Source organism: Pleurodeles waltl, chromosome 9 (genome assembly GCF_031143425.1).
Source record: "Pleurodeles waltl isolate 20211129_DDA chromosome 9, aPleWal1.hap1.20221129, whole genome shotgun sequence".
Lineage (NCBI taxonomy): Eukaryota > Metazoa > Chordata > Amphibia > Caudata > Salamandridae > Pleurodeles > Pleurodeles waltl.
This window is the reverse complement of record NC_090448.1, coordinates 1,140,171,366-1,140,193,588: the sequence shown is the minus strand read 5'-3', so window position 1 is coordinate 1,140,193,588 and position 22,223 is coordinate 1,140,171,366. Positions and strand designations below refer to the sequence as shown.

The 22,223-nt window shown below is 43.6% G+C and overlaps 1 protein-coding gene across 2 annotated transcripts in view; it reads left to right on the top strand.

Annotated features, from left to right (window-relative positions):
* Positions 1–22,223, top strand: part of STARD9 (StAR related lipid transfer domain containing 9) — a 327,608-nt gene that overhangs the window by 266,253 nt on the left and 39,132 nt on the right. For both annotated transcript variants that reach the window (XM_069208915.1, XM_069208916.1), the window contains exons 23-24: positions 1,107–1,602; positions 10,431–21,158. In XM_069208915.1, the coding sequence (XP_069065016.1) occupies positions 1,107–1,602; positions 10,431–21,158 (11,224 nt within the window). The remainder of the gene's footprint in view (positions 1–1,106; positions 1,603–10,430; positions 21,159–22,223) is intronic.

The following is a 22,223-nucleotide window of genomic DNA, read 5'->3' as shown; positions in this document are numbered from 1 at the left end:
TTTTTGAGGTTTGTACCTTCTGCTTGTGTTTTTTTATGAACTATCTCTAAATATTCTGTGCAGCCACAGTGCAATCAAGAGCTTATTTGCATTTTTGTACTGGGTAAAGGGTCTCAATTCAGAAAATCACTGAGCCTTCCCGTGACCTATTGTTTTCACAGCTTAAGATGAGTCTTACACAATAGAACCATTTGCGAGAAGAGATTTCCTGGGCCTTGGCTTCCTTCAACATGTGGAGTAGGGTTGAACAGACACACATCCCCTGCCTTTTGTCATCTGTGGACTCTCTGGTCTCTTTGGCTACGTGAATCACCAGATATATCCTACCTATTGCTCACAGAGGTCTGATATTGTTGTGTAGTGCCATAGTATTGGCCAAAGTTCAGAGAGAGAATTTGTCCTGGGAGAAAAACCTTTGCCATCTCATTTCAAAAGATCTGATCTGTGAGAATTCCTTGACATGCTTCAAGTCTCTCTGGATTTCACTAATATTGTTGTGCTGTAAAACATAAGTCAGACTTACAAGGAAAGTTAGCGATTAGTTTAGGATGCCTGCCAATGTCATAACCACTAATGATGTCTTTAAAAACCTGTAAGGACCATCTCACCCGTAGTTCAAGTTTGTTAGAAGAATGACTGCATCATCGGTTAGGGGAAAATACAGGTAGAGATGTCCTGACGTCCACTTGAATTTCTAGAAGGATTTTCCGTAGAACTGACTGCTCAAGTAAATCAGTAATTTTTAATTTTGATGTTGTTTATTTTTAATTTTACTTCACTGTAATCAAAATGTTTTTCCAAATTCATTCATTCAAACACAGTATTTTTGTTACTTTTGTATTACATTTTTCTTACCTATATCAGGACACATTCCAGTTGGAGTCACGTGATGCCAGTGTGACACCTGTGCGTACGTGTTGCAACCTGGTACCGTGACAGACTGTGTAAAGTTTAGAGTGCGGTCACAGCCACTGGGTATGATTTTACCAAGATAAAGAATCTTGCTGCCCAATAAAGAATCATGAAGGAGTCTATGTAATGTCTAATGTGAATTTTTTAGTTCAAGAAGCAGTGTAAAAGGTAGTATTTTTGCTATTAATTTTCAGATCACCAGTCCCTTATTCATGAAGAGGAGCGGCTACTCTCCCTCCGGCAAAAGTGCGAATCGGCTGCCCAGACTGATTCCAAGACGTTTGCTGAAGCCCAAGTCCAGAACACTGTGGAGACAGACACCGGCCCATCTGTGGAAGAGCACGGCAGAAAGAGACTGGTCCAGTTAGAGCTGCTCCACCGATACCACATTAGGAAAGCAGAGCGAAACATAAGCCGCAAGCGGGTCAAGTTCCACCTGGAGAAGATTGTTAAAAAGCAGAAACTTCTGCAGGCTAAGAAGAACCTTCAGAAGTTGGAAGCAGCCTGTTGGCTGAGTGAAGAAAGGCTCAAGAAGATCTCTGTTCAGAGCCAAAACATTGAGGTGACCTCCTGGAGCTCAACACTGCTCAACAGAAGCACCTCATCAGACTCTGTGGTTCCACAGCACAGGAGTCATTCGTCCAACAATCTGTTGTCAAGTACACATTCAGCACCTTTTCACACTTACAAGTATGTGTATATTGTTTTTTTGTATTTCTGATTTTTGAATGGTATATTCATAGTAGGATAACTTGTCCAGGAACGATGGTCAAGCAAGTCCCTCGTCGGTATGTTTATAAGAATATTGATACCAAAAGATCGACATGCAAGAACATTGTGGCCAAAGTATCGACAACCAGAATATTGTGAAAGTAGGTAAATACTGGTTATCATAAATTTACTACTCTCAACTCCATATCTATGTATCTTGCAGATATTTATATAGTATCAAGGTTCATATGTGGAATTACATGTATAGTAAACGTGTATATATATATATATATATATGTTTGATGGCATGTGTAGCTGCAGATACACATGCTGTGGCACATCCCGCCATCTGGTGTTGGGCTCGGAGTGTTACAAGTTGTTTTTCTTTGAAGAAGTCTTTTTTCGAGTCACGAGACCGAGGGACTCCTCCCATTTCGAATCCATTGCGCATGGGCGTCGACTCCATCTTAGATTGTTTTCTTTCCGCCATCGGGTTCGGACATGTTCCTTTTCGCTCCGTGTTTCGGGTCGGAAAGTTAGTTAGAATCTCGGAAAAATCGTCGGTATTGTTTGCGTTTGGTATCGGGTTAGTTACAACAGATCGACACCGAATTAAGAAGAGCTCCGGTGGCCCTTCGGGGTTTTCTTCCATCCCCGTCGGGGCCTGGTCGGCCCGGCCACGTGTCTCTTCAAGGCTGATGGAACGGACCCCATTCCGCTTCTGTCCAAAATGCCATAACAAGTATCCATATACAGATCAACATCTGGTCTGTAACTTTTGTTTGTCACCAGAACACAAGGAGGATACTTGTGAGGCCTGTCGAGCGTTTCGGTCCAGGAAGACACTCAGGGACCGAAGAGCAAGAAGACTGCAAATGGCGTCGGCGCCGACAGGACAAGAGCGTTTCGAGGAGGAGGAAGAAACATTCTCCACCCAGGAGTCGGACTCTGAGGAGATCGATCCCGAGGAAACGCCGAAAACCGTGAGCAAGACGTCGAAACCAAGAACTCACGAGAAAAGCGCTAAAGCCCAGGGGACGCCACCGCCAACAGGCTATGGCTTAACCCGAAAAGTAGGTGACCGATCATCGGCACCGAAAAAGGGCGAGCTGGTGTCGAAGTCATCCGACTCCGGTCGAGATACCGGCACACAGCAATCTCGGGCCCGAGATAGTGGCTCAGAGAAGATTCGGCACCGAGACAGCGGCACCGAAACGGGTCGGCACCGAGAGAGCACGACGCTGAAAGTAAAAAAGGTTTCGTCGGAGCCGAAAAAAGCAGCCGAAAAGGTTTCGGTACCGAAATATCCGGCCTCGGAACCGAAAACAAGTTCCTACACTGAGGAACAAGGACTGTCCACACAAATGAAGACACATAGATTTGGACAGGAATTACAGGCAATAGAGCCAGATCACACACAAAGACGGCTCTTTATTCAAAAAGATACAGGGAAGATCAGCACTCTTCCTCCAGTCAAAATGAAACGCAAGCTTGCCTTCCAAGACAAAGACAAACAGCCACACGCAAAGGTGGCTAAACAAGTAACACCGCCACCATCCCCACATCACTCTACGCAACCATCACCGGTAGCCACTCCACCAATGATGCAATCCCCAACTCATACAGGAATGAGTCAAGATGACCCTGACGCATGGGACCTTTATGACGCACCAGTGTCAGATAATAGTCCAGATGGCTATCCAGCTAAACCATCGCCACCAGAGGATAGTACAGGCTACGCACAGGTGGTGTCAAGAGCAGCTGCATTTCATAATGTCAGCCTTCATTCAGAGCCCATTGAAGACGACTTTCTTTTTAATACACTGTCGTCCACACACAGCCAATATCAGAGTCTTCCTATGCTACCCGGAATGCTAAAACACTCCAAACAATTGTTTGAGGAGCCTGTTAAAGGGAGAGCCATTACTCTAAGAGTAGATAAAAAATATAAACCGCCACCAACAGACCCAGTGTACATTACACAACAGCTAACACCAGACTCTGTTGTAGTGGGAGCAGCGCGCAAAAGAGCCAACTCTCATACTTCAGGAGATGCACCACCTCCAGATAAAGAAAGTCGAAAATTCGATGCTGCAGGCAAAAGGGTGGCGGCACAGGCAGCTAACCAGTGGCGTATTGCAAATTCCCAAGCTTTGCTAGCCAGATATGATAGGGCCCATTGGGATGAGATGCAACACCTTATTGAACATTTACCCAAGGACAGGGTATCTCCAATAATCAGATACGGTCAGCAATGGATGCTGCAGACACAGCTGCTAGAACTGTCAACACAGCTGTAACAATAAGGAGACATGCATGGCTGCGTACATCAGGATTTAAACCAGAGATACAGCAAGCTGTGCTGAATATGCCATTCAACGGACAGCAGTTGTTTGGGCCGGAGGTGGACACTGCGATCGAAAAACTTAAGAAAGACACTGACATGGCCAAAGCCATGGGCGCACTCTACTCCCCACAGAGCAGAGGCACATTTCGAAAGACACAATTTCGAGGGGGGTTTCGAGGGCAAACCACAAAAGCCACAACCTCACAAACAAAGCCCACTTACCAGAGCCAGTATCAGCGGGGAGGTTTTCGGGGACAATATAGAGGGGGACAATTTCAAAGGAATAGAGGAAAGTTCCAAAGTCCCAAAACTCCTCCAAACAAGCAGTGACTTCAAGGTCACAAATCCCCAACACATAACACCTGTGGGGGGGAGACTAACCAAGTTTTACAAACATTGGGAGGAAATAACAACAGACACTTGGGTCTTAGCAATTATCCAGCATGGTTATTGCATAGAATTTCTCAAATTCCCTCCAAACATCCCACCGAAAACACACAATATGTCAAAACAACATATAGATCTTCTAGGACTAGAAGTTCAGGCATTGCTACAAAAAGAAGCAATAGAGTTAGTACCAAAACAACAAATAAACACAGGAGTTTACTCCCTGTACTTTCTGATACCCAAAAAAGACAAGAGTCTGAGACCTATACTAGATCTCAGAACATTAAATACCTACATCAAATCAGATCACTTTCACATGGTTACATTACAAGACGTAATCCCACTGCTCAAACAACAAGACTACTTGACAACACTAGACCTAAAGGATGCATATTTCCATATACCAATACATCCTTCACACAGAAAGTACCTAAGGTTTGTATTCCAAGGGATACATTACCAATTCAAAGTGTTGCCATTCGGAATAACAACTGCACCAAGAGTTTTTACAAAATGCCTAGCAGTAGTAGCTGCACATATCAGAAGGCAGCAAATACATGTGTTCCCGTACCTAGACGATTGGTTAATCAAAACCAACACGCTAAGACGGTGTTCACAACACACAAAATATGTCATAGAAATCCTCCACAAACTAGGTTTCTCAATCAATTACACAAAGTCACACCTTCTGCCGTGTCAAACACAGCAATACTTAGGAGCAACAATCAACACAGCAAAAGGGATTGCCACTCCAAGTCCACAAAGAGTTCACACATTTCACAATGTGATACAGACCATGTATCCAAATCAAAAGATACAAGTCAAACTGGTGATGAAACTACTAGGCATGATGTCTTCATGCATAGCCATTGTCCCAAACGCAAGGTTGCACATGCGGCCCTTACAACAGTGCCTAGCATCACAATGGTCACAAGCACAGGGTCAGCTTCTAGATCTGGTGTTGATAGACCGCCAAACATACATCTCGCTTCATTGGTGGAACAGTATAAATTTAAACCAAGGGCGGCCTTTCCAAGACCCAGTGCCACAATACGTAATAACAACAGATGCTTCCATGATAGGGTGGGGAGCACACCTCAATCAACACAGCATCCAAGGACAATGGGACATACAGCAAAAACAGTTTCACATAAATCACTTAGAACTGTTAGCGGTATTTCTAGCGCTCAAAGCATTTCAACCCATAATAAGATACAAACACATTCTTGTCAGAACAGACAACATGACAACAATGTATTACCTAAACAAACAGGGAGTCACACACTCAACACAGTTGTGTCTCCTAACACAGAAAATATGGCATTGGGCGATTCACAACCACATTCGCCTGATAGCACAATTTATTCCAGGAATTCAGAACCAGTTAGCAGACAATCTCTCTCGGGATCACCAACAGATCCACGAATGGGAGATTCACCCCCAAATACTAAACACTTACTTCCAAATGTGGGGAACACCACAAATAGATCTATTTGCAACAAAACAAAACTCAAAATGCCAAAACTTCGCATCCAGGTACCCACAAGATCAGTCTCAGGGCAATGCGTTATGGATGAGCTGGTCAGGGATATTTGCTTACGCTTTTCCCCCTCTCCCACTCCTTCCATATCTAGTAAACAAATTGAGTCAAAACAAACTCAAACTCATACTAATAGCACCGACATGGGCAGGACAACCTTGGTACACAACACTACTAGACCTCTCAGTAGTACCTCATGTCAAACTACCAAACAGACCAGATCTGTTAACACAACACAAACAACAGATCAAACATCCAAATCCAGCATCGCTGAATCTAGCAATTTGGCTCCTGAAATCCTAGAATTCGGACACTTAGACCTCACACAAGAATGTATGGAGGTCATAAGACAAGCTAGGAAACCTACCACTAGACACTGCTATGCAAATAAGTGGGAAAGATTTGTTTATTACTGCCATAATAATCAAATTCAACCCTTATACGCATCTGCCAAAGATATAGTAGGATACTTACTACAATTGCAAAAGTCAAAGCTAGCTTTCTCTTCAATAAAGATACATCTGACCGCAATTTCAGCCTACCTGCAAATTACGCACTCAACTTCATTATTTAGGATACCAGTCATAAAAGCATTTATGGAAGGCCTAAAGAGAATTATACCACCACGAACACCACCAGTTCCTTCATGGAACCTCAACATTGTCTTAACACGACTCATGGGTCCACCTTTTGAGCCCATGCACTCTTGTGAAATGCAATATTTAACATGGAAAGTTGCATTTTTGATTGCCATCACATCTCTAAGAAGAGTGAGTGAAATTCAAGCATTTACCATACAAGAACCATTTATTCAAATACACAAGCATAAAGTAGTTCTCCGGACAAATCCAAACTTTTTACCAAAAGTGATCTCACCGTTCCACTTGAATCAAACGGTAGAATTACCAGTGTTCTTCCCACAGCCAGATTCTGTAGCTGAAAGAGCACTGCATACATTAGACATCAAAAGAGCACTAATGTACTACATTGACGGAACAAAACTAATTCGAAAAACAAAACAACTATTTATTGCTTTCCAAAAACCTCATACAGGGAATCCAATTTCTAAACAAGGCATTGCTAGATGGATAGTTAAGTGTATTCAAACCTGCTATCTTAAAGCAAAGAGAACTGCCTATTACACCAAAGGCACACTCAACCAGAAAGAAAGGTGCTACCATGGCCTTTCTAGGAAATATTCCGATGAACGAAATATGTAAGGCAGCAACATGGTCTACGCCTCATACATTTACCAAACACTACTGTGTAGATGTGTTAATGGCACAACAAGCCACAGTAGGTCAAGCTGTACTAAGAACATTATTTCAAACAACTTCAACTCCTACAGGCTGAACCACCGCTTTTGGGGAGATAACTGCTTACTAGTCTATGCACAGCATGTGTATCTGCAGCTACACATGCCATCGAACGGAAAATGTCACTTACCCAGTGTACATCTGTTCGTGGCATTAGTCGCTGCAGATTCACATGCGCCCACCCGCCTCCCCGGGAGCCTGTAGCCGTTTAGAAGTTGATCTTGAACATTTGTAAATTTGTAAATATATTACTTTAAACTTCATTATGTACATACGTATTCACTCCATTGCATGGGCACTATTACTAGCATACACAACTCCTACCTCACCCTCTGCGGGGAAAACAATCTAAGATGGAGTCGATGCCCATGCGCAATGGAGTCGAAATGGGAGGAGTCCCTCGGTCTCGTGACTCGAAAAAAGACTTCTTCGAAGAAAAACAACTTGTAACACTCCGAGCCCAACACCAGATGGCGGGATGTGCCACAGCATGTGAATCTGCAGCGACTAATGCCACGAACAGATGTACACTGGGTAAGTGACATTTTCCATATATGTATATATAGTTTTGTTTTAGTATATCCAGGTTGCAAATATTCTGGTCACACCATTTTTGCATGTTGATATTTAAATCTCGGTATTTATTGTGCGTTCACACTGAAGAAACAACCTCTTTGAAGGTGCTCTGATGTTGCAGTAACCTGCATATTTTACAGAATTTAAAGCAGCGCTTCTGCTGTTAGTAAGCGTAGTTAAAGGCAGGTGTTAATGTTACCCATTTTATTGGAACTCAGTTTAGTAACATTGGAAGGGTGGAATCCTGAGTTGGTCACAATGGAATTCAAAGACGTGAACTGCAGATTGCAGCGGATGCCAGCTACGAGTTTAATTCACAGAACCATCTTGCTGGCTTAACTAAGGTTATTCACAGATGCTCTCATGTTGCAAGTGATGCAAAACATTGCTTTGATTATCTTACCATTTTAAAAGACTGTGGACCAAATCGCGCATACGCAACTCTTAGTAAATAACCCCCTACGTGAAGGAGCACTACGAGTAGTTCAAATATAGTGATATATTTTAACTCAATAAAATAATTGAGTTTCAAATCAAAATTACAATTACCCAACTCAGTGGTGCTATGATTGCCTACCGCAGACACCGAGCTGGCTCACAAGTATTTGGCCTTGTCACCTATATTTTGCACACAGACTTTCTTAGTGGCACAGCAGCACGCTCAGCTATCTTACTAGTTACAATGGCTTAAGAATTCTCCGGCTGTAATTAGAAGCCATAACTTGCCTGGTGTCCTCAGGGCTTCTGTTTATGGATCACTGACAGAATATCAGAAACAGAAATATTGTATCGACAAAATATCATGTCAAAAATATTGATGACCAAAATATCGAGAAGATAAGTGCAAATAGATAAGTATAGATTTACTATTGTTAATTCCACATCTATGGACCTTGAAGATATGTATATCGTCAAGGTACATAAACATGGAGTTATATATAGTAAAACTTTACTTGCCTATAGAAACTTACCTTGACAATATGTTTGTCCTTGATATTCTAGACACAAAATGTTGGTCAACGATGTTTCTGTTTCCAATACTCTGTCTAAACAGGAGTGGCTCCTCCATTAGGGCAGAGGAGCATCTCCCCCCGCCAGAAGCGACAGCTGCAAACCTTTTACCAAAAAACGATAATAAACAGTTTTTTGGTAAACGGGGTGGGGCCACGAGAGTGACGAGCACTGAGGGGGAGCAAAGCACTCCCCCTCAGTACGCATGTATGTTTGGCCGGCTTTCTCGGCCCAGCCAAACACTCATGAGCAGTAGGCTCTCTCCAGCCCAGCAACACAGAGCCAGCAGAGAAGCAGATGGAGCGGAGAGGCGCGACGATGAAGGTAAGCGTTTTTTTGTGTGTTTTTTTAAATTTAATGTTTATTCCCCTCCGCCCCCCTTATGTGCCGTCCCGCCCCCTCTGCTGGCTGTGAGCCACTACTGTGTCTAAATACCACTATTTACTCCTCAGTTGAAGATGTGAATGCTCAGTGGCCTAGTCGAAGGTCAGGTTAACAAAGTAATTCATGAATTCCATTTATAATAATTAATTAAACATTTTTGCCCCCAGTTCATCTGAGGTTTTATCCCAATGACAGTTGTCTAAAATGAGTGATCAAGGCACCAAACCTTTATTTGCAGTGTACAAACATTTAATTCAGACTTTGTCTTGTTGATGCGCTGTTTCCTATTTTATGATTCCTTCAAGGCCTTGCCCCATAGATATACGGAAAGCTCTTGTAATATATTGAGTACAAACATGTTCAAGAGAAATGTGTTGTAATTGAAGGAGACAATAGATTTTATGTACTAACTTAACACCTTAAAATCGAATGTACTTAAGTTCAGTGTAAGTGTTCCAGGGTAAGATCACATTTGGGATTCACAAAACGTCAGTTTACAAGTAAATTGATCTATGTGTATGTAATGTTATGTGGGAATTAAGTCTGATCCCCTGGGTGGGGAACAAAGATGCTATGTGTAGTTGGTGAACACCCACAAGCTTATGAGTTTGTAGCTATCCACAACCTTTTCATGGCCCATTTCCTTCTTGTCAAGAATAGGAGTAAATACATATCCAGAAGAGGCAAACATTTCTCAGGAAACCAAGCAAGTTTTGTAAATGAAAAAGAGCAAATGCATATGATACCACTATAGGCATGCAATGTTACCTGTTCGTACGTGGTCAAAACCTCAGTCATGAACTAGCTGAATGTGTTTGTCAGGCCTCCATCACTCTTTCAGGCTTGTATTTGGCCATTGAAATGTTCGTTCCATCAAACTGCATTGTGTTTTCAGCAGCTCTGAAAAGGCCCTCTTGCCGTGCACATCATCCTGCCACTTGCTGGGGCAAGAAGTTCATATTGGTGTTTTTGTCTCTTATTTTGAATTTCATGCCTTCTAATGTTTTTTGTCGACAGTGGGAGTCAGCCCAGTAGTTGTGATGAAATGTTTTCTTACAGGATCTCCCCTTAATTCCTAGCTTGCGTCAATATGTATATTTGCCTGCAATTCTACTGTATTGTGTTCCCTGCGGGCTATTGCCTACTTACATTGTTCTTATTGTGCCACTGTCCACCTCACTTCTTTAGTGACTAGGTATCCATACAGTGAATACAAATTTAATTTTTCCTTTCCTTTTCTTTCCAGTCCTTGCCAGACGATCACCGACCCTCCTGAATTATCTACTTCACTGCATTGCCGTCATAGCCAAAGCACATGCCCACCCAGGAAATCACTGTCCGTGGAGTGTCTCCCCAGCGCTGGCACCAGGAGCCTCTCAAGAGGAAATGTGAACTTTGAACGACTCGGCTACTCTTTGAGAGAGAAACCACTAACCAAAAAGCAAAATGGTGGCTCTGCCGGAGACCTGGAAAATATAAACGAGGATTGTAGTTTTTTAACGTATCCAATTTCGCTTCAAGAACATTGCAAGATGGAGAAAGCAAAATGTAGACAAAGACAAACTGGGGCGAAAAATAAGACCACCAGCAGCAAGGACAGAACTGTTACTAAACCAGTAGCATCAGGAAACGCAGCCAGGAAATCAAGGATGTCGGGAGATCCAGGTCCGAACTGTGCAACACAGGTGGAGGAAAAATCACATTCTGCCAACAACAGGAAAGAGAGGACTGATCCTCCCTCCCTCCCGATTACAGCAGTCAAGGAAGCCAAGAAAAAAGTTGTGCCCGGAAAGCCACCTGTGGGGCGTTCCAAACAACCATTGAACATTCAGAAAAGTGCAGCACAGCCCCCCTTACCAAGTGCCCAGAGACAGCCAGAGACAAACCAGGAGTCCATAGCTACAGCCACTTCAGGTGAAAGTATTAACAGACTCGGCTCTCGCGTTCCTTTCCAACACGCCAACAAGAAGTGGCATAGCACAGACGCGCTGACGGCAAGTGTTTCCAAAGCGACCCCCAGTTTTTTCAAAAAATGGCAGGAGGATGATGAGAGCGAATCATCGGACACAGAAAGTTTCTACTCTGTTGACTCACTGTCCTCTGCCTACGCTAACGCCTTGGCAGAGAAGCTGAGGAAGGAAGACTTGGAGAGGAATGCCCATGCCTCGAACCAAGAAGAGTCTGGAAGTGATGACAGCGAGATGTCACAGGACTCTCTGACTGAAAAGAGAACTAAAAGCAAAAGAGACCGGAGAAAGGCCTTCCAAACGATAAAGGCTGTCCAAGTGCCAAGCAGTTCATTTACAAATCAAGGTCACCACAGTGCTTTGCCCGAAGGAGGCCCTAGTTCTGGAGGCAGTGGGCTGGGAAAAAAGGAACGAAGCTTTTCTGTGGACAGTCTTGCTGATGCAGAAGAGGTCCCAGAGTCTGAATCTTCTGATGAAATGCCTGTTGAAATCTTCTGGAAGTTACAAAGTTCTCATTTGTCAACATTGTCGCGCAGGAAGGACTATCCAAAACCTGATGCCTTTGAGAATTATGCAGCAATTGAAAGTACCTTGGGGGCAAGCAGCTCTTTTTACCTCGATTTAAAGGACGACTCCGGCTCGAGTCAGAGCTGCCGATCCTCCCTGGTAGACATGGATGATTGCCTCAGAACAAGCCCTCAGATTTATGATAAACAAACCAAAAGCATTTTGGGAAGCCCATTGGTTCTTACTGATGCGTGGTCGTCCTGCGGCTCAAAAAGTGAAAACAGCAGCCCCCGTATGACTGCAGATTCTCTGGCTGGAAGCCCAGACTCATCACTTGAAAGTGCCCTGCATTCCGTTGCAGCAAACCAGAAAAGTGATGAAGACTTGAAGCAGATAACCCTGGAGCCTTTTCTGTTTCATAAGCAACCTGGAAATGGACCATCTCTCTTCAGTACTGTGAAACCTAACAAGATCCCTTCTTCAGGCTTGTCAGATGAGCATGTAGAGGGAATGGGAACTGGTGGTTGCACTGCTGCGGCTACAGCGGAGCCAACGTCCAAATGTAGTTTGGGAAATCTTGAGCAAATTATCACAGAGACTCCTCACAACATGTTGTTACCTCCCTGCTCCACCATTCCACACAATACGGGTTTGCGCCAGCTTGCAGGCGTAGAACAAGAGCTTCTTGTTGCAGATATTGTTGCTTCAGATAAGGAGATGCATCTTTTAGAGCCTTTGTTAGAAACAAAGAGGTACTTACTAGAAGATCTTGCACATTTGACTGAACCGTTCAAAGAGGAACAAATACCCATCGAAGAACATACGCTAACGGAATGCAAACATCATTTAGAAACAATAGCTGATGGACATGTGTTGCAGGGATTAAACGCAAATTATTCAACCACTGGGGAAGCAATTATCAATCAAGAAGGCAGATTGCCTTCTTTTACTGATCAAGCACAAACTGGCAGCAGGCAACTTGTGTCTCATGTAATAGAAATGACTTCAACATCAAGCATGGACAGCCTTGATGGAAATATTGCACAAGATGTCTGCATTTTGCAGGCACACAACAATGTAAGCAGCATCCACAATTGTGAACCTAGTGTCAAGAAGCAATCTGAGGATTTCATTTTAAAGACGTGTAAGTTTGAACCCATAGAACAGAAGCTATGTGAGGGGGTACCTTTCGAAACAAACCCTCCTGAAAAATGTTCTTCGCCATTTGATGGACTTAATGTGAATGTTAAAGAAGATGAAACCCTCTTGAGCACTGACGAGGAGAGAACTTGCCAGCATGAAATTGACAGTGGTGCAGAAAGAGACATAGGGGTTCTGATTTTAAAGGACTGTAGTTTAAAATCCAATGAAGGAAATTTCTTCGAGGAACTCCCTGTAGAAATCACTTCCTCTGAAAAACCCATTTCCCTAGTGGGAAAATGTGAACCCTCTGAGGTTGCACTTCAGACAGTTACAAATGTAGACTGCTGTGATGGTAGAGTACCACTAGAAACTGATAAGACTCTGGAACTAGAAATAGTAAAGAAAGTTGAAGAAAGAGGAGAACAACAACCTAGAGGTGTCCTGGGGAGCTCGGGATCCGGGTCTACTTACCAGAGTGAGAACACAACTGAACTACTGAGCTTAAGCACTGACTGTCCATTGCCCAGGTTTGATATAGCTGAAGATCAAAAGTGTGTGCCACAGTCATCCACCACCGGAGAATGCTCAGCCCAACAAATGCATATATACAAAATCAACCAAGATGAGCAAAAACAGCCTACAGAGAATCTTGAAAATCAGTACTTCTCTTTAGACAATGACCTCTCAACCACCAGTGTTTTAGAAGCAGCAGTTTCCAACATGTGCAGTGACATGGTTTCTGATATAAGTTGTGAGGATGTCTTACCATATGTCATTTGCAGGCACAATCCAGATTTAGTTGTGCCAGTGATAACCGACGTACAACCGTATTTGGCTCCAGAATCTGAACAAAGTAACCTTTCCAAAGAAGCTGAGGCGAGTGAAATAAATGAGCCACATGGATTGCAGACTGAAGCAACGGAAGAAGATGGCCATGTGCATCCAACAATGGAACCTGAAATGAACGCAGATACAAACTCCGGAACAAGTTTTGTCAGCGCCTGCCCTACACACCCTTTAAACAATACATGCGCCAAACATGACCTCTCAAGCAAAGATCAACAACTTCAAGAAGCCCCTGCGGATACTTACAAAGGCGTGCCCCCCAGTAGTGACAGGTCCTTTACTCATGCACATGAGGAGGAAAAAGATGTGTTCTCTGCTCCAACTCTGAAACCAACAGATTGTTTTGGAGAGTTTGAGCTTTCGAAACAAGTTAAGGCCCTGGAGAAATTGGGTAGTGTACCAGTACTTCAGTCCACACAGCTAGCTGCTCATGCCATCCGAGGAAGAGAGTGTACCCTGAAGGAAGGGGCAATGTTGATAAAAGGCTCTTCTTTGACTAACAGTAGGGCACTTCATGACAAGAAGGAGTCGAACAGCTGTGCAAAAGGTGTAAATGACAAGAGATTAAGGGACACCCATCAAGAACAAGATCTCCTACCTGTGAATCCTGAAAGTTTAATTGTGATGCGCTCGAAGAAAGCTGCTAATCAACCCCACATTTTAAAGAAACAGGGAAACAACATTTCTAAAAGGCGATCATTGCCACTAACAAACATTAAACAAGAACATAGCAGAATTTCAGAGAGTAAAAGTGAAACAGAAAACATATTGTTACCCCCAGATGATGTTGGTAGGGTGAATGATACTGAGGGCACAAAGGCTTTTAGTAGTAAATTAGGCATGCATGAGGCAATGCGAGTAGAAGGAAATACAAGGCCCTCTCATGTGAATCAAATGCATGCAGAAGACACAGCTACTTTGTGCAGTCCGAATGTCCCACAACAAGTTCAAAGGACAAATGATCAAGGTGCAATTGTCGATACCAGAGGTCTGAGCAAAATTCCTGAAAGAACTTTTGCTGCTGTTCCCAAAACGCAAATGACACCATCAGCTTCTGTTGAAAATTCAACTATAGGATCTTTTACACAAAATACACTAATTAAGAGTGAATCCACTAATATCAGCACAGAGGTGGATGCTTCTAGTCGGTCTACTAACCAAATTTTAGCCGATTGTGGACAGGAGTTTGAACAAAATGGCATTGTGAAAAATCTGGGTAGCAAAAGAGTTGACAAAGAGAACAAGACCAACAGTGATATTGTACCTAATGTGGAATACTATGATGGTGTTGTTGCAGAACATGAAGCCCATGCTGGTCCACAGATACAGAACAGTGGCTTCTGCGAACTAGATAAAGTGACCTCCGCAAACAAAGAATGTACACATTCGGTGACTGACGACAGGCTAAAAATGCACAAGGCATTAGGTCTTGTCAGCAGTGACAGTGTTTTTCGTGGAAAAGCGAACAATGGTGCATTCAATGCTTCACAAAATAACAATAAAACTAAGATTGAGCAGGGCCAATTCGACATTTCAAATGGCCAGCCAGACGAACATGCGATGGCTGCTGAAAACCTCACCGCTCACCATATATTCAATCCTCATCACACTGCAGGTCCATTTGCTTCAGCAGATTCATTGGATTTGCATCCTGTTTCTTCTACTGTAATAAACACCCACTCTGAAGTGGTGTTGGACAACATTGCACAATCAACAGGCCACAAAAAACTGCTCACTGCTATTGCTGCAGATGAGGGAGTGTGTCCCTACCGTGAAAGTTTAACAGAGAAGGAGCAATTTGCTCAAGCATCGCATGCTGGAGGGAAGGATACGAGCAACCAGGGTCATTCCAGTTGTATTGTTAAGAATGAGGACAACAGCTCACCAACCTCTTCCGCAAAGAATCTATTAGTAGGACATAATATTTTGAGTAATGAGCCAAAACCCTTCATTAGTGTGGGCTCTGGACCATCCCATGCAATTAACCATCAAACCTTAGTGCTGGTCCCTGCAGGTTTTGCGGAATCAATGCCAAATAGTTCTGGGCCATTACAGCATAGTTTACCAATGGGAATATCAGAGGCATCTGCGAGTGTTAACTATGCAAACGTAAAGCAATCTGTGGCGCTACCTGGAGTTATAAAAGATGGAGGCAGTGTACCTGTTATTGTCCAAACTTTAGAAGATGCCATTCAAGCCGATGAAGCTGGTGTTGAATTAGCGAAAATGCAAACTCCAGCCGCCCTGTGTGTAAAGGATCCAACCACAGCTCATCCTATATTAGACTCAATCTCACAACTTAGAGACTGTTTCAAAGCTGGCAATGATAAGTACATCTCTAGACTTTCTACTGGTGGTGTTCCAGTTGGCTTTTCCACAGGGTTAGAAGACCTTTACCCCATCCTTCCTCCTGCAGCACAAGAAAGTGACCCCAGTGCTAAAGAATATGCATCGTCTTCCATTACAGAAATAGACACCTGTGAGTATCCAGTTATTCAGTCAAACACCCCTGCAGCACCTGGAGATGCTCGGATTGAGAACACAGAAGAGAAGAAGCCACAGAAGAACAAATGCAAATCAGATTTGCCAAATCTCTCTTTTCCCGTGTGCCCGCATGCAAGCTGCACAGTTACCAATTATAGCTGCCAACATGAAAGGGAGGAGAAAACAAACTCAGTTGCGCAAGTTGAAAATGAAAAAGAGATATCTGTGACAGTGAGCAATGGTAATGACCACAACTGCATTGATTCTGTACCACCTTTGCACTCCTCTCACTGTCTATGCAGTCCACCTACCAGCACACCAAGTGAGTCTTCTAGTGTCATTGAAGATTGTGAGCAGTGTGACTTACAGAACCATCAAGCGTTTCCTTCTGGTAGCACTCAGAATATGTCTCTATGTTTAGGCCCTGCACCCCGGGTAGCAAAAGGCAATATTTATGGGGCACATGGGTTGCAAAAGGAGAACAGTTTGGACACTTGCATTTCTTCACATCTGCAGCAAAAGGAAAGTCCCATGACCACTCACTTATCCTTTGCCGCTGACACCCAAAAAGAAAATGACATGACGGATTCAGTCAGTAAACCTGTTGCATGTCAGACCGCCGGCCTATTAGTCTCTTCTGTGGATTGCAATACAAATGTGGCATTGAATTTACAGGACAGTTGTTCATTAATTAAATATCATCATCAGGTTTGTAAGTCACCAGAAGCTGCTTTCGGAGCCGATGAATTGTCTTCTCACTGTAGCGATCCCCTCGGTGTCCAAAAAACTCAAACAGAGAATTTGGGCTCTGTATCTATTGAGAAAGAATTGCATGCAATTGAAAATATAAGCATAGTAGCCTCTGTGAATGACTTCACTTGTGACAGAAAAAGCACAAACCATGCTCCTTTGAAATCTGCTTCAGGCTCCCCAGTATCTGCAGCTTACTCACCTCAGTGGACACTACAAAGAGACGCTACACAGTTCAATAGCCAGTTGATCGCTTCAGGAAACGTATTACTTTTCCCTGTCATTAATTCAAGTGATGTAGGTGCCTCAACTCATCAATGCTCTCCTGTTGATGAGTCGCCTACAGAATGTCCTGATGAGAATAGTCTTGTGGATAGTGTAAGCAAGCCACCAAAATGTATGCAACCTGGCAGGCAGCCAATGAGCGGGACACCAGCAACAGAGAAAGGCTTAAAAAGCATTTTTCAAAATCATGATGCACAGACGTTCACATTGGAATCACAGGAGATGGTTTTTGCAGATGGGAAGCTTATTGACAGCATCATCAGGAGGGGGATGTTGCCTTCAATGACTTATGGTGAAAAAGTACTTTTGGTTGATAGAGACCCGCAGAAAACAGTTTCACTTGGAGATGGTGTTCAAAATGTTATTCTAGAAGATCAGGAAAATGATCGCCCAGATCTGTTGCCACCTAGGGATTTAGGCAAAGAGTGTGTGGAGTCCAGTCAGAATGATGGAGTACAGAAACTGGTAGATTCCAAAAACACTCATGGTGATTTCAAGAATGCAGCTCTGGCAACCCCGGAGTCTCTGAGTGCAAAATGTGATCACCCAGAGGGTGCCAAGGCAATCAGCCAAAGCAGAATGCTTGTAAGACATAGATGTGCAGGTGGAGTTGGAAACAAAGTTGGCAAAGCGTTCAGAGATTCAGCTACTAACAGAGGAGGAAATAACAGTGGAAAACAAGAACAGAAAGTGGCAAAGGACATTGAGAAAAAAAATATACTAAAATCAGAAAGATTAAAGTCATCAGTAGGTAAGAGGAATGTTTCTAGTTCTGATGACCCAAGTTCTGTGTGCCTTCAAAATGAAAGCTGCCCAGTGCCTCTGAACGAAAAACAGCTGTTTCTAGACAAATCTCAGTGCATGAAAGATGAGCAGCGGGCACCTCAGCAGGGTCATGTGTTATCTGATCCTGCCATTGCTGTCACGGCAAACACAGAAGAGACAGTTTACGCCTTCTCCAGATCCCTACACAACTTAAGTATGAGTGTTGAGCCTCCATCTCCGACTGAGGAAGAGGGTGAGATTAATTCCGTGAAATTGTCTGGAATGATACCAGACCCCTCTGCACGGTATAAGCCAAAGCCATTCTGTAAACAGAAGGCAACTCAAACACCACACTTTCCATTCCCTGGCAAATTAAATTCACAAACTTGTTCTGAAAGTAGCATAGCGGAACAATCTCCTACATCTTCTATTGATTTTGAGGATGCAGCCATGTTAGATAGAATTTACCAATGCAGCAATGTGCGTCCGAACATCCCTGAATTTGAAATTGACTGTGAAGCAGAAAGATTGTCTGCAAAGCTGAGAAGTGAGCAAGTAAAAGGTCTTTCAGGTTTGCAAGATAATAAAGATGCGATGCACTTTGGTTCCAGTGATATCAATCCGTACGCCCATCCATGGCAGCAGGATGAATGCCTTAAAGTTGGGTGGAAACAATATGTATTTGGTAGTGCCAGTGATGTGTCCTGTACACAGAGCCCACAATGTTTGGATGACCACAAAGTTATGAGGTGCTCGAGCGTGGATAATGGGTTGAACACGCAGCGCTCCCCCTTTCAATCGCACCTCAGTTCTTATGTTAATGCCAGAGTAATATCCAGCACTTTAAGTAGCATTGAAGATGCACAGGGATGGGATGAGGAAAGGCTAGATTTTGAACCTACGTATTCATCTGATGGTGTCAAACACTACTATCCTCTGTCAAGCGAAGTGATAATAACAAAAGCCGAAGATGGTGTTTCCCAGTTTGAAAGCACGTCGAGAAGTCCTGGAGACATTTCTGTGCCAGTGGACGAAATTGTTCTTCTCTACCCTTCCGAGTCAGAATCTTCTGACAAGCAAGAGAAGTTAACCTGTGAACAAGGAACACAAACTTCGAGCAAAACTAGGCATAAAAGAATGGGTAAACTCCAGCAAAGCTATGTAGAATTGTCTAAAGCAAAGACAGAGCTAGGTCAGAGGTCATTTCAGCAGACGGCATCCTTGACCAGTATGCAGAACCTTTCTTTTCACCTGTCCCAGCTTCTTCATGATACTTCAGAACTGCTGGGCAACCTTTCTCAGCAGCATCCTTTGCATTGTGATGGCAATAATAGAGTGTATTCAAAGTCCACCGTCAGAACATACCTAGCAGACAGCTCTACCCAAACCACCTCAGACAGAAGCATACAAACAGACTGCCCAAGAGATACAGATCTTGCAGACATAGGAAGCCATGCTGATCAAAATCATGACCATCTGAATGCTTGCAGAAGCCACATATCTGTTGACTGCTCTATGGAGGATTTGCCATGTCAAATGGACAATGTATCATTGTCACTCCGTGGTGATGGAACATCACAAAATATGAACTTCAGAATGCAAAGCATGCCCAACTTAAGCCGTGAACGATATGATAAAAATGTTCAGGCAACCATTAGAACTCAGAACCCCTTACTGAGATCCTCAACTCCTGTTTTGGAAAACCATGCATGGGCGCCATCAAGTGCACATCAACAGAGATCTCTTTTTTGTTCTGTGGTTTCTCCAGTTTCATCTCCATCACTTAGTACAGAGCATGAAATGGCCTCAAACAATGCAGTAAACAGCTCTGTTTCAAGCGCTCCTGACCTCCCAGACCATCAGACACTCGTGAAGAAAGATGAGAACACTGACAGGAGACAAACATATAAAAACACATTGCTTGTCGATAGAGCATCATCCCCAATTTTGACACTTCATGCTAGTTCAAACACCAGCAATTCTTCTGCTAGTGTTCATGGCTCTTTCATGCCCCAGAAAAGTAGTGTAAAATCTTCTTTTAGGCAAAGAAAGCAAGACTCAGAGTCCCCTAACAGTCGCAGCATCACAGATTCAAGCATGGACAACTGTTCACAAACAGAGGCAGACAGTCAATCCAGCAGCTCCCAAGGAAGCAGGAAACTCTTCTTAAAAGCTGGTCTTTCACACAAGAAGGCACCTATTGACCTGTTTAAAGAGGATATTCCAGGCAAGTCACATTCTAAGTACAGAGTTCGTGGTGAGGCTAATGATACTACTGAGCTTTGTTCTGCAGAATACAGCTATTCTGACAGCAGTTTTGATTTTCCAAGCCACAACGAACGAGAAAGGTTTATTCAACATGTGCCAGAGACCACTCCTTTAGAACAGGCACTTCCTGGTAAATACGCAAGTGAGGATGGAATCAACATTTTGCCAGAAACGGAAAGTGATGTCATTATGCCTGACACTTTGTTTGTTAAAAAATGTAATCAAAGTGTTGGTCACTTGTGGCAAAAATCTTCATCAGTTGAGAATTTTTTACAGTTGCGTGACAAATCTGCACGTTCCTTTGGTTTCGACCCAGCCAGAAGTTGCACTAACACAGCAAGAATGTCAGATGTGGTAAAGACATCCCCACAGTGTTGTGTAGCAGCCTCTGCTCGAGATTCATTCAGGGCGAACGCAAATGGTGACCCTGTATCAACATCGGGAACAAGTGATATGACTCTGCTTCTGCCAGATGATGACGCAGTATCCATTGCTTTAAGCGAATGCAACACAGATGTCCTCTTGAATGAAAGTCCCTCCATTGTTGTGAGCCAGCGATCACGCAGTTACAGTTTGAGGGATCTGCCTCTACACAATAAATTCAGTAACTGGTCTGGGGTTCAGCAGAGCCCTGATTCTCCAGTAAGTTTAGCAAGCTCCGTGGCTGATTTGCAAAGCGAGACGATGAGGAAGCAGGTTGGGCTCAGTGATGGTGAGACAGACGGTAAATCCCACATGCATAAGGCCAAAGCTAAAGAGATTGGGATGCTGCGGAGAGAGCGGGCCCGGGTCATGTCTGCGATCCACCTGGACATGAACCAGCACCCTCTCACTGTGGAGCTCGCAGAAGCAAAGCTGAGCTATGGAATTGGGGAGACGGATGCTTTGCTGAGGCTCCTGAAGAGCGGCAAAGGAGGGACACAGAACTCAGTTTCCATTAAGCAGCAACTCTATGAAAGGTAAGGCAAAACAATCAGCTCAGTGCAAACGCTGTCGGCATTGCAGGGTATATCTTCACTTTGATGGCATAGATATCATTGGCAGATTGAGTGCATTAACCTTTCATTGCCGGGTAGTTTGGCACGTCTGTGCCCTGGTTTAAAAAAAAGAAAAAACAGTATTAAATTGTTCAAGAACAAGTACCCAGTGCTTAATTTGTAAAAGAATGGGTGCTGGGGCCCATAGTAGCGTTGAATACCTAGGTTGCATAATTTTATTCCACCTTGTGCCTCTTTAACCATTTACTGGAAACTCCCTGCCCCTTTATCTCACTCTTGCAGATTCCTATTCATCCCTGCTTTCTCACTTTGTCACTGTTCTTAAGCCTTTCTCTTCCTCCTTTTGAGTTTTTTCTCTCTCTTGCTCAAACGTTGATAAAAAAATAAGGTCCTTTTTTTGGCACATTTATGGCTCTGCATTGATGGAAACCCTGCATAGCAACACAACAAAATAAAATGATGGATGGAGTGTTGAAACTTTTCAAATAAACACCCCCAGTCACAGATCTGGGTTTAAGCCATTGTTATTTTGCTCGCCATGTCACCCCAGTTTGGGCCCAGCTGTATGCAAATCAGTCTTGACCCCACTCCCCATGGGAACAATCCAGCATGAACTGCCAAGCCAGGTCCTCCCTGGGCCAGAAGCAAGCATCCTGGGACCGGTTCAGGGTATCACTCCTCATCAGCTGGGTAGCTTGACCCTCACGGTGCAGCAAGCAAGGGGCCCATGTCTGGGCATACCCTAGTCACTTAGGTCACACATAGCAACACCACAAAATAAAATGATGGGTGGAGTGTTGGAACTTTTTAAACACTCACCCCCAGTCAGAGATCTGGGTTTAATCCATTGTTATACTGCTTGTCATGTCACCCCCTAGTTTAGACCAAGCCATATGCAAATCCGTCTTGATCCTGGTCCCCATGGGAATAATCCAGACTGAACTGCCAAGCCAGGTTCTCCCTGGACCAGAAACAAGCATCCTGGGACTGGTTTCAGGGTTTCACCCCTTATCAGCCAGGCTAGCT